This window comes from Pavona decussata, unplaced genomic scaffold (genome assembly GCF_977016875.1).
Source record: "Pavona decussata unplaced genomic scaffold, jaPavDecu1.1 SCAFFOLD_27, whole genome shotgun sequence".
NCBI classification, from domain to species: Eukaryota; Metazoa; Cnidaria; class Anthozoa; order Scleractinia; family Agariciidae; genus Pavona; species Pavona decussata.
Genome location: NW_028145450.1, coordinates 1,125,810 through 1,138,838, shown reverse-complemented (window position 1 = coordinate 1,138,838; position 13,029 = coordinate 1,125,810). Strand labels below are relative to the sequence as shown.

The 13,029-nt window shown below is 39.8% G+C and overlaps 2 protein-coding genes across 3 annotated transcripts in view; both read right to left on the bottom strand.

Annotated features, from left to right (window-relative positions):
- The window catches only part of LOC146485235 (uncharacterized), a 35,135-nt gene extending 33,370 nt beyond the window's left edge, over positions 1-1,765 (bottom strand). Inside the window, exon 1 of the mRNA XM_085103572.1 lies at positions 1,630-1,765. The gene's annotated coding sequence lies outside the window, so the exon portion shown is untranslated. The remainder of the gene's footprint in view (positions 1-1,629) is intronic.
- Positions 1,766-2,514: 749 nt separating this feature from the next.
- Positions 2,515-12,556, bottom strand: LOC146485234 (uncharacterized). 2 transcript variants are annotated; one of them, XM_085103610.1, is made up of 5 exons: positions 12,234-12,556; positions 9,196-9,617; positions 7,992-8,045; positions 6,919-7,062; positions 2,515-4,902 (listed from the first exon to the last, which is right to left on the bottom strand). In XM_085103610.1, the coding sequence occupies exons 1-5, from the start codon at positions 12,290-12,292 to the stop codon at positions 4,649-4,651; spliced, it is 933 nt and encodes a 310-aa protein (XP_084959736.1). In that variant the 5' UTR covers positions 12,293-12,556; the 3' UTR covers positions 2,515-4,648. The 2 variants fall into 2 exon arrangements, with proteins under 2 accessions (XP_084959736.1, XP_084959737.1); XM_085103611.1 differs by lacking the exon at positions 12,234-12,556 and adding an exon at positions 9,732-9,802.
- Between the last annotated feature and the right edge of the window lie 473 nt (positions 12,557-13,029).

Genomic DNA, 13,029 nt, shown 5'->3' with positions numbered 1-13,029 from the left:
TGCTAGCAGTCCCTTTCTGGATATTCGAGAGGGCGCGCGGAAAAGCCGAAAACTGGAGCGAACGAGCCGAGGAGAATTGGGGGAGAGGCCTATCCCCCAGTCTCTTCTTGTTCTTTTTCTACTCGCTCCAGTCTCGCCGTGCTGTGCGCTTTCCCACCATGCACCACCTCCTCCCGCCAACTCAAAAATAACATGGTCAAGCCGTATGAATTTTGAACTGTGGGCTTTAAATAATTTTTATTTAAAATTTTGAAGAAAAAACACAACACTTTTTAATTTCGAAGACTGTTGTAATTTCGAAGGCTGTAGTAAGTCTGGAACAGTTTGGAATATTCCTTTAAACTCTGCAACTCAGTGTTCTTATTTTTAAGCGTAAACTTCGAGCCAACTTATTCGCCGCTTTCCTTTCTAGTCTACTTTAGCTTTTACATAAAGATTTTATCTTGTTATTTTTAGCGACCATTCCCTAGCTTAATTTTTACCTTTCCTATATAAATCATTGCGTCATTGTAACTTTTAGATTGACTATCGTTTTGGCATCATAATGTTGTAAATTTATTATTGCTGTCCCTTTTCAGGGAATGTCATTAACGTTTGTATGTTTCCGCCGTTACAACAGCCATTGTCAGGCGTTTGCGGTTTCAGTACCCAGTTAGTAAATGAATTTCCTTGAGTGTGGTCTAACAGGTCTCGAGTCTCGAGTCCAGTTTTTTGACGTGTTATTTTCTGTCTTTATAGAATACTTTTGCCCTGATGACACTTCCTTTCAATACGCATAGGATAGTAATAGACCTGGTACTAGAAGACAGTCAAATCAATCAATCAATCAATATATGACGATCGTGAACATATTGGACAAACTCTGAGAAGCTGTTGATAGGTGCATATGCATCTAGTGTCTCTTATTTTCCCAACACTTTCAGCAAGCAAGGTTTTTTTTAGAGAATAACAAAACAAGGGGTAACAAGTTTATTTCGCTTCAACAAGACAAAACACAGTTTTTGAGAGAGTGTCTGGAAGATGTAGTGGTCAACAGCGACTCTCGTGAAACCAGGCATCGAGTCTGCTCACAGGAGAAAAAAAGGTGGTGTACCGAGAGTATGAGCATGTACCAGCGGGAAAGGAAATGCCCTGGGAAGAAGGGGAACAATACCAACAGGCCGCCTGAAATACACCCTAGTTCCCAGAGATAATTTTTTAGAGAAGTAGAGAACCGCAGCGAAGCCGCGGCACTGAGGCAAGAAGCGCCGAGAGAACCGCCAATGCGGTTACTTGCTCATTTTTATTTTTTGAACAACGGGCCTCTGGAGCCAGGGTCCCTGAAATCACGCGACATAGAAAAACATACGGTATGGGCGATGAACTGGGCAAAATAGATCTACAAAGCACCGCTCAGCGTGATCGCAATTGAAGGATTTGATCGACTAATCCACAGGCAAACACTAAAAACCATATTGATTCAAATTAGACAGTAGACTTAATTTATAAACGCGTAAGAATCTTAGTGGTGGGCAGTGATTTCTAAAAAATTCCATGCCGTTTCCTTCTCATCAAGTGGAGAACAGCTACTACAAACATCAAACATGTGTAGTGGAACGAAAACGTAACAATCAAAATGGCTGATCTCACCTCAATGATGACTGGAAATTATAACGCACTTGTCAAATCACCAGAGTGAACGCTGCTCCAAATCTTTTTGCAAAGAATAAACAATAGGAGAGGAAGAAACCATGGCAATAAAGAAGACTTCCTTGCAGCCTTTCCTGCTGGAATTATCTCGAGCAGAATGAGCAAGCCGATATGTGAGGTCTTCGGCGCCGGCGGTGTAACTGGAAACAACAACTTACGTCACTGGGGCTGCGCTGTATTCCAGTAAGCCCCTCGGCGAGCTGATGTCACGCCAAAATACAGTCACGCAAGCGTGGTCACTGATGCCGAATAACGTTTCTTTCTTCCTTCCTGTTTTCCGCGTTGGAGAACGAAGTCAGAGCGAAAAAATGTTACTTGGAAGAAGGGTAATCAGATAACAGGGCAATTCCCCTTGTTTAGTTTTTCTTTTAATCTTTGTGCGTTTGTCTGTTTGTTTGTCCGTTTTTGTTTTTGTGAAGATCATTTCCTTTGTCATGGTCTCTCACTAAAGTTAGACTTAACTAAAACCACACAATAGATCAAATTCGTATTTTTGGTATTGAACTGGATCTACCATCTTGGACTGAGTAAAAAACAAAAACCACCGCCTCCTTCCCAACCCCCCCTCCCCCCCCCCCCCCCCCACTCCAAAAAAAAAAATCATTAATTCGCGCGTAAAGCGAAACGCGCCATTTTTCCATCATTGAAATGAGGGAGGGGGGGTGGGATGCTCTTAGTGTTTCATTTAATTTGTCCAAAATTGATCTTGGACAATTCCAGTCCATTAATTCAGTAAAGGGCAAAAGGGAGGGAAAAAGGATTTGTTGTTCAAAAGATTCTGAGTCCCAGTGTTTCGATTCTTCGGCTCAACTATTTCTCTGAGCGAAAGTCTTTCAAAGCTCCTTTTTTGTACAGATTTTATTTACAAATATAAACAATGTTTACATATTAAACTTGTCACAACTCAGTACAAATGGACACTCTCCGCAAATAGGATAAGGGCCATAAGGGGTATATCACAGCTTAGTCTCCCTCGCAGATGCTCTTTCGCTCGTCACGCAAGAGAAGGGATTGCGTGACGAGCCAAAAGAGCGTCTGCAAGGGAGGCTTATCACCGCTGGGACTGACCATACAGTTGTCGTAAAAAATGACAATGAAATAAAAATAAAGTCAATAGAAAAGCATTATGAATGTACTGACTTTTCGAACTTCGTCATACTCCGCGAATAGTAGTATTATATGTGGACTGTCCATATAGAGAACCTAATGATCATAAAATGTACAATGAAGAGTTTCTATTGTATCTTATAATTGGTAAGTAATGATAAGGCTATTAATAATGACGATAACGACGACGACGAGATGATGATGTTGATGATGATGATGATGATGATGGTGGTGGTGGTGGTCCTGCAAAATTTTTCAGGCATACTTTCTAAGTATACAAATAATTAATGAAAGGCGCCTTACAGTTATTAACAGCTAAACGTAAGTCGTATATACAGCTATTTCAATTAACGTTGTCGGATTAAAATCAAGTTAAAAGACAAGACCGCGATGTTTTGTGGGATTATTTTTTATGAATAATTTCATCAAAATCATTCCTGCACGTGCAGGTCATTGTACTGCTAATTACAACCTATTGTTTTCTCCAGGCATGACTGATTTTGATTAATTTATTCATAAAAATCCCACGTAAACTTTCGGTCTTGTCTTTTAGCTTTATGCTTTGAACCGACAACGTTAACTGAAATAGCTGTATATAACTAGCCCGAAGCCTTCTAAAGTGAGTCTATACAGATTAAATAAAAACAGTAAATATTCGTTTAGATTGATGGAAGTGCATCATAAAATGCAACAAAAAATTAATAAAACTAATGCCTGTAAAAGAAAAATGTAAACATAACTCGATTTACGCAATTCATTCGGTAGCATATTCTAGAGCCTTGTTGAGTCCCGTAAAAATGCCCTTTCATCCAAGACAGTCGGAATTCTCTTTATTGCGGACACCCTCGGGAACGCTAGTTAGTGTCCTTAACTGAGCTATTCAGGACACTAACTCACGGTCCCGAGGGTGTCCGAAATAAAAGGAGTTCACTGTAGCGGGAATTTATTTCAGTCAAAAGTTTGTAATTTAGTTTCGCCGGGGATTACGCTACTGTCCGTAATAGCGATAGGATAGGATAGGATAACTTTATTTACACACGGTATTTCCATCAGCCACTTAATTATCGTTATCAACTAACTATCTATCTACCTAACTAGGATTATAAAAAGTTAAAAACAACAGACGATAAATGCTGCTCAGCAGCATTTATTGAAGGCCGTGTTTAAAATCTTACTTATAAGTTTGCGAGCTGTCGTTAAGGCGAGAGTTAATTGTGTTACCTAACTTTAACGACTCTTTCTAACAAGACATTTGAAAAATACTTACATGTCCACTTAGCGTATATGGATACACTCATTCGAATCGGCGCGGATTCCTAAGCGTATGACAATTTGATTGAACTCATTGTCAGAGCTCACAATCTAGAAAAAATATATATTCTATAACCCGGCCTTTAAGTGACTGAGGAGGGGAGGGGTTTAATCTTCACTGGGAGTCTCCACCCGAAGTGCCTTTTCACTGTTCTAGTATGGAAAAGGGTAACGAAATTTCACATTTTAGTATTTTTAATGTGTCGCAAAAATAAACTGTTAACCGGCAAGATAGCAACTAAGTAAAATAGTAAGAGAGACTGAACTGAAATTCCTGGCAAAAATAACGCTTGCAGTCGTAAACAAGTGAGGCTTTGAGTTGAATTTCAATTTGTCGCTTTATGTATTACAAAGAGGTCTCATTTCGGTAAAACATGGCACATGTAAGGATAAGGGCTTCAACATCCGGGGGGAGCCTCCCTGTACGACAGTCACTTTACTAAGTCACTCCCACCCCCATCCCCGGGGTGATGAGCAAATAACGTCTGCTTTGTTGAATGCGCCGGGGTGTTTTCTCCCCAAGTTCCATTTCTGTTCGCGTCTAAAATGGAATTAGTTTGATTACCGAATCCACATAAGAATACAAGGTGAAAATAGAGACAATTGCAAAGGCGATGTATTTCTTTCTTCCTTCAATGTAGTAAAATATCGGTACAAACGCTGTGATTTTTGGCTTTTCTTTGGATGGCTTCCTCATGTCTCCGGCTTCTTCATCTTGGTGTACAAGTTCAATGCTATCTTCAACGCCTTCTTCCAGTTTCGCTGGGTCTTCATCCTGGATGGGAATCTTAATTTCTGGAAATAAATAAAAACAAGAAGTAACGTCAGCCAAGAGAGACGAACAGTGGTGTTGGTGGTTATGCATAATTCATTGGCCAGATAAAATGCACTTTCAATTCTAGAAGAATCTTCTAAGTCCACTATCATTTCATTGGAACATTCACGGCCTTCTGGCTTTGACTATGACTATAACTATGACTACGGCGTATGACCAAGACTATGACTATGACTATGACTATGACTATGACTATGACTATGACTATGACTATGACTATGACTATGACTTTGACCAAGACTATGACTATAACTATGACTATGACTATGACTATGACTATGACTATGACTATGACTATGACTATGACTATGACTATGACTATGACTATGACTATGACTATGACTATGACTATGACTTTGACCAAGACTATGACTATGACTATGACTATGACTATGACTACAATTACGGCCATCATGCGATAAGAATGGCTATGGCTATGGCTATGACTATGACTATGGCTATGACCATGGATATGGGTATGGCTCTATGGCTCACTAATTAACAATTAGACGGCAAGCTCGAGGTTTCTATCGGCTGACAGTTGGCGAGGGGCGAAGCCCCGAACCAACTATCAAAGGCGATAGAAACCGAGAGCGAGCCGTCTAATTGTTTTAGCACACCTCAGTGATCGATCTGTGAAGCAAAAAAATATTTTTATTTCATAAATTTTGATATATTTGTGCAATGATGCATGCTAAATCGCGCGCGCTCTAACAAACTGCCGTCTATCGATCGATAGACGGCACCTGTGTAGCCAATCAGATTGCGCGTTACGCGATAGTCAGTCACTGAGGTATGCTAATGGATTATAGGGGTTTAGCTGTAACTATGACAATGGTTGTAATTATTAATATATATGACGTCTAAGACTAAACCTTGGACTTGGCTATGGCTAGCATAGACCTAATGTGGCATTTGTACACTCCGAGTAACGAGCTCCTGCATAAAACTTATCCTTAACATTGGAACATACTGACCGGTCTGACAAAGTACCCTAATTATTATGACTATGACTAGGACCATGACTGCCACTGGTTGTGGTCAATTAACAGGGCTAAATCGTGAAAAGAAACCACAAAATAATTGTTCAAGTTTTGTTAAAATCACCATACTAAGAGCCTTTTGGACATGCCAGGAAGGAAATTAGTTATAGCTTGAAATGTTTTCACGTTTAGTTCTCTTGCATGTAAATTTTTTCTCCCTTTGAGAAAGTCGCTTATTATTTTCCTCGATCTCAACTGATTTTCTGGGTGAATTTTTTTAAAGGAAAGGTGAAAATGTTTTGGTACAATCAACAGAGTTGATAACTCTGTGACGAAGGCCTAACGCTGGAAACTTCAACAAACTGAACTGAACTTCAGCACTCGAATCTCTTTACTGTGGCTCATTTATCTTTAGTTTTCAACTCTCTTGATTAAACCAAACATGCGTTCGTTTTCATTCCCTAACGACGCAGCCTACACAGTTACTTTAGAAACTAAACCCCTTATCTAAGGGAAAGGTACTTAGGCTTCGTTCAGACAGGTTCCTGTTCCCGGTTCTCGGGCACGGGCACTAGTCTGAACAGAGCTTTTTGTCGGTGCCCGAGCAAAACTCTGGGCACCGAGCCCAGGCAGGGGCACTGTCTGCTAGGGTAGTACTCGGGCACCGTACCTGGGTACGGGCACTAGTGTGAACGGGATTTTGTCAGTTCCCACGTTTTTTCTTCATGCCTCCTTACGATACCGCAAACAAAATTGTGGGCGCTAAATTGACGAAGGAGAACACGATTGCTCCTTGGGCACCAAGGCCCACCTTTTTCTGCCAGGGCCCTGGGCCCTAAACAGTCTGAACAGGGCGTTGGCCTTAATTTCAGCACAACGATACCCAAAAACGCATAAAATCGTTATGACGTAGCTCTCTTGAGATCTGTGCGGAAGGGGAACTGGAGCGAGTTTGGAGTTGGAGTGGGAGATTTAAATAATTGACCGCCTTACCATCAAACTTTATTCTGACCGTCAACGCAGTCTTCCGTGCGTCCATTTTTTTCTTTACCCACACATTCTTCCACGGCTTCCTTTCTATGGCGTCAATGATCTGTTTCCTTAGCAGGGGAAACATTGAAGGAGTCCTTTCGTTACCTTGAAGAGAAAACCAGTAATGATAAAAATGAAAGATTTCTGAAAATTTTAACTATTTTTGCTTCAATGGTGTTATTTGCATTTGGGAGTACTCTCAGCTGAGAATTAAGAGTATCGAAAACTCATTCTGATTCAACTGTCCACGGCGTTTAGAGTTTAGAGCTGAGGTTAAATAGGAATGGTATGTAAATAGACGATCCTTTAACGTAAAATGTGCCATCCTTGCTAGTTGTCACAGAATAGAAGTAAACATAATATTTAGCCAAAACAACACAGAGGTTGCGTATTTTTGATGCAGATGAACACTATCAAGCGAAGAAGCATTTATACTCATAAACATTTCCTCTTGTATTTTGATGGATCTGTGGGTGTCTAAATCGATTTGAGGCAAATACCTCTATCGCTAACGGCAGCGAAACCCAGTCTTTCGGCTCAGGGATAAAATTGAACAGAATTCATTAAAGAACGTGTTGACTATGTCACAAATGAAACAATCAAAGGCTCAACCCAAGGTGTTAGCCCTGCTCTAGCGCGTAGCAGTTTCTAAGCTCTCTGTGGAAATCAAGTTCTGCGTAAATGTTGAGAAGCTCAATGGATTCGGGTTCCGTTCAGGGGTAAATGTTACGGTGATAGGGTACGGTAAGCTTCAGGTTACAGCTAGGTATTGCGTGATATGTAGCATCCAATTGCTAAATACCTGTTGGTAGAAAACCTGTTAAACCAGATATGTTTTCCTTGTTACCTGGTTACAAGAAATTACTTTCTGTTTACTTCCTGTTGGTTCGCTGCCATAAAATCAGGGTCATAAGTTCTGTTTTCTCAAGCATGGGATTTCCAAATTCATCAATAATGCGTTGTCCTTCAAGAATTTTATAACGCATGCCTATCTCGTTCTTTGTATATCAGGATATTACGTCATTGTCACGTACCTTCAAAGATGGTTTCATCAATTTCCTTCTCCTTTGCTTGAACTTCTTTGCAAACTAGAGGATTAACAAAAACGCAGCATGGTTACCCATAAATGTAAATAAAATTATCAGTCATTTGACCACTGTAATCTGTAATTTCGCGTACCAGGCAGTTTATTAATTACCATTTTGATTTTACTTGGCAGTGTCTAAAGGCCAGCATGCAGCGTACTTCACTCAGTTACACTCTGTTTTGATTTGTTTTGTTTTTTTTATTATTATTATTATTATTATTATTATTTGTTATAAGAATCTTTTTTATAAGAACGTCGAGGCTGAGATTAACCAAAATTTTAAGAACGTATTAAGAAACATTCCTCAGGCTGAGAGTCGATTAAGGATGTTTTTATTTTGCTAATCTGTGTATAAAATCAAGGTAATAAATGTAAATTAGCCAAAATACCTAAGGGCATGTTTTGTATAACATTAACCATGGTGACACACATCTCGGTTTGTCATAATCAGCAGTTCTTGATACCATATCTCAGCAGGCAATGCACTTTGATAGGTTTCCTGGTCGCGTCCGCATAGATTTACTGAAATACATGTAGTGTATACCATGTAAATTAAGAACATCTTAAGAACGTTTTCAGCCTCAAATCGCAAAACAAAATATAAGAATATTCAGCCTCAGCTCCAAAATTAGACGTTCTTATAAAAAAAAAAAAAAAACAGAGTGTACACGCGAGAATCAGCGACAGTTTAGCGGATGCATCTTGACGGTAAAGTTAGTGCGAAAGCTAGCTATCTCCTATAGCTAGATTCAAACGTGAACAGAGCGAAGTCGGAAGAGTTGATGCAACTTGACTTGAGTACAAACTACATGGTCACGTATAAACAGGAAAAGGAACTAATCCTTGCGCGGGTGGAGGTTCGAGATTTCGCGTTAGAGCGCGAGATCTTTACTCGTGACAAGTGCATAGTAGAATTTCTACTCTTGTCAACTCCTTTGGAGATTACAGCTTCTCGAAAGAAGTTTTGACGTTTAATAATTCTAACTTTTCATTCATTAGATTTGAGAAGAGTTCAAAATTTCCGAGATCGAAAGCAATGGTGTAAGCCTGTTTGTTAAACTTTTTCCGCTTGTGTCATTTCTGCTTCGCAGCCATTGCAATTACCATACTTGTAATCTGACTGTCTTCCTATGTCACTTCTCCTGACTTACCGCAGCAATGGATGCCTCCGTGGAAGAACTGAAACAAAGCGTTTTTCTTCAGCGAGTGAATAAAGTACCAAAACGCGTGGGGATCTTTGGTGCGAATCATCGTAACGAGCTCGGTCACCATCAGATCTGATATCGACTGACATGAAATTCTCTCGCAATCCGCTTCATCCATGATCTCGAAATTTCGGAGGTAGTTTAGGACCTTTTCTACGTCGTGTTTTCGCAGACATTTCTGGAAGAGGAGCAGAAACGAGTCGAGCCCACTGATCACGAACTTCTCGTATCTCGATACCGCGTTGTCCAGCATTTGTTTCCTAGAGTTCTTGGACTCGAGAAACCGAAGACATTGGTCGAGATCAACATGGTGGTTTCGTGCCAAAACGGATCCAGCCATTTTACAAATTATGCACAACTTCTCTTCTCTGCAAGGATAAGAAAACTTCAGTCAGTTGCAATGTTTGACAAAAAAATTGCAACAGTTTGGTTTTAACTGAACAAGGGATGTAACCTTGAATGGAGGCAAATTAGCTACATACCCGTTGCGGCGTATTATTATATCAGTTGAACCTATCGCGGAAGTACGTTCAAATATCTGTTTACCTCGTTATCCTTGTCTAGCTTCTTATGATCGACGGAAGTATAATCAATTGTGTCATGCTCTGTTAAGCGGGTCATTTTTCGGCGCTGTTTTGCATAAAGCTCATCATAGAACTGTAAGGTGAGCGAAAGCACCTTTCATGACAACAAACTCCATTACAATAATCTTATCATACTGTTTTCGTTTTTTATTATACCTGAAAATTTGATTCGAAGAAACGTTTTGCTCACAGAATCCCTTTCTCGGAATTCACGAGCTAACCTTAATCCTAGCTAACCTTATTTCGCCCACGAGACAACCTTTCTTTGTCCCTTCTAAAACACATAGGCATCTTTTCGTTGATCAGCAAATCAGTTTTCGCTAAACGCAATTGAAACTTTCGATATAAATAACCATGTGAATGTACAAAAAGAGGTTTCGTATGGCCTGTCAGTGAGAATCCACACAAATTGACCACCATTTTGGTACAATGAAAGGGTGTAAAAGGGGTTGTTTTGAAATAATCACACTGGAACCCATTTGTGTGAGGATTGTAATTGTCGAAAGCTTTCTGAAAATGTACTTTATCCGTAAACATGATCGAAACTAGAAACCAAATCCCTTCCGCCCCCCAAATTAACGATCGTCCACTGGCAGAATTTTCTGGTTGCGATTTTTTTTTTCGCCTATTCTCAACTGAGCAAGTCAGTTTCCAAGACAGATCAGCTGTAGGAATTGGCGTAGAGACAAGTAATAACTCTTAACTACCTAATGCTGACCCGGGAATTTCCCCAGAAATTACTACAAGAAATGGATTGAAGCGAAGAGTTTACTTTTAGATCCATTCTGTGTCATTCACTACGATCAGGAGACGAATCATGCCACTGCTGAGCGAGCAACCAAAATCAGGCCACAAATGATGACCAACTAATCACACATCACGTGACTTTCAGTGCTGACGTGACAACGTTCATGATACATCACGCCAGTTACGCTGCAGTGGCGTCGTAAACAACCCTTGTTTGGTTTTCTAGTGCAGGTATTTTTAGTCCAACGAGTGTATTAAAAAGCTCTGTGGATTGCTGAAGAAGCGATTTTCTATACTTCCTAGTATCCAAATATGTATAGGACTTACTTCATCAGCTTACTATTTCCATCGCCGGTCGGTATACAATTCAAGTAAAATATTATAATCGAATCTGCCGGCTTCGCTGTACTAGTTGTACTAGTTGTACTAGCTTCACTGGGCTGCCGGCTTCCCTCTAATAGTGAAGTGTATTTCTTGTTGTTTTGTTGTTATTTGTTAATTTAGGACGATTTTTAGCTATTTATTGCCTGTTTAACGAGTTAACTGAAAGACGACAACATGAATGGCTTCAAGAGTCGAGCTACGAAACCTTCTCTCTGACGAAGGGGCTAAGACGCGAAACGTCAGCACTCGAATCTCTTTACGGTGGCAGTTTACCTTTGGTTGTCAACTCTGTTGATAAACCAAACATTCATTGTCAAACAGTTGTGAGTTAACGAAGCTAGTTTACTGGCATGTTGTTGCATCGATATTCGGGGTAATCAGCTGCATGTAGCAACATTATTATGTAGTTTTATTGATGTTTTCGAGATTTCCATCATGCTTGAAATCCTGGGTGATGAGCCATAGCAATAGTGCTTTGTAATTTAAATTGCACTTTCCAAGATTGTTTCTGATTGGTGGGTTGCATGGGCAGCCTCATCACATCACATGAACTCATATGAGATGACTACACAGGAATTAAATGTAAACAACAAAGATAGCCACGTGCACTCACAAGTATATATTGAGAATGCTACCAACTTTCTGAAGGAGAATTATAAAAGAATGCTGGTCTTTCGAACGGAATAAAAGAAATAACCAACACAAAACTGGGGGGATGAAAGTGATAAGTTTACAACCCAAGGCTGCCTTTTACGTTAAATGATCGTTTCGTTCTGAAATGCCTTTAGGGCTGATATTTTGCAATACGGTCAGCTTACTATGCGGAGATATGGATGCCGAGTTTGACTTAACAGTAGCTTAAAAATAGCTTACTGACTCAAACTTTCAATGAAAAATGACCCAGAACTTGAGTCATTACGACTCACGGTTTAACTTTCATAACCAATTTTGTATGCTACCGAAAAATGACCCATTTTTTTTTTACTTTACATGTAATACCCAACCAAAATACTCTCATAGTTTTACTGAATAATGCCACAGATGGAATAGAAAAAGGACCTACATTTTGACTGGAAAACTTTCCCACTTGTCACTGCAACAGGCCGAAATATTAGAAAATTGCACCTATTCTAACGGATGACTGAACCAACTTTTAACTGATTATTGGCCGACATTTTACCGATAAACGGCCTTACTGTCAGCTAGCACTTATTCCAGTCTATTGAGAATTAAAGCTTTCAGGATTAGCACGCGCTAAGTTTTCCTTACCTGGAATCCGCAGGGATCTTTGTCCTTCTTCTGTAAAATTCACTGCGCCAGTACCTCATCTTGAATGCATATACTCTTGAGCTTCGGCGAGTTACAGTTCATGATATTAAATCAGGCGTTGTTGTTACGTTCTACCGTTGTAAATGTGCCAGAATCCCTGAATCCACATCAGTTTGTTTGCCAAGCATTTGTTGATTGTAATCTTGGTTACTTGAAAAAGTTGTTGATTTACCACTGTTTAGAAGTAATGTTCCGGGTGGTACATGCAGGTATGCAACATTAAAAGTTTGAAATCGGCGAAAACTCATTCCTGTCAGATGTAAGTAAAAAGCGAGCAGCATTAAGGTGCAATTTTTACACGATTCTTGTTGCCCTTCTTTGTCGTGATCAAGGTGCAGATTTTAAACCGCGTGTGTAAAGTATAGGGGCGATTTCAGCGGGATTTCTCGCTTCGATTTTTTTAAACTGCAAGGAGTTTTATAAAGATTTATCAGAAAACGCAGGCGTTTTGAACATGTTGGAATTTGATGAAGATTCTGCAGAAGACGTAATGTGACATCACGCTGAAATCGCATCTGGTTTACACTTGCGATTTGAAGCCTCAGCCTTTTGCAAGAAAAGTTACAATGAAATCTAACAAGAAGTTGCTTAAATAAACGCCGCCACGTGTAAACGGACACCTAACATCTCTTGAAATTCCGTTGTAGGGATATCAAGTTTGTGAACACTTAACATTTAGGACTTTATGGTTTCACAAAGTAATTCCACACTGAATTTTCATAACCTTCCCCGGCAC

Bases quoted from the DNA above. Each gene is read 5' to 3' on its own strand.
- LOC146485234 (XM_085103610.1), bottom strand. From the start codon at position 12,292: ATGAGGTACTGGCGCAGTGAATTTTACAGAAGAAGGACAAAGATCCCT. The intron at 8,046-9,195 runs GTAAGTCAGGAG...TTAATCCTCTAG, and splicing joins CGGAGGCATCCATTGCTGCG to TTTGCAAAGAAGTTCAAGCA. The intron at 7,063-7,991 runs GTACGTGACAAT...TTTCTCTTCAAG, and splicing joins TGATGAAACCATCTTTGAAG to GTAACGAAAGGACTCCTTCA.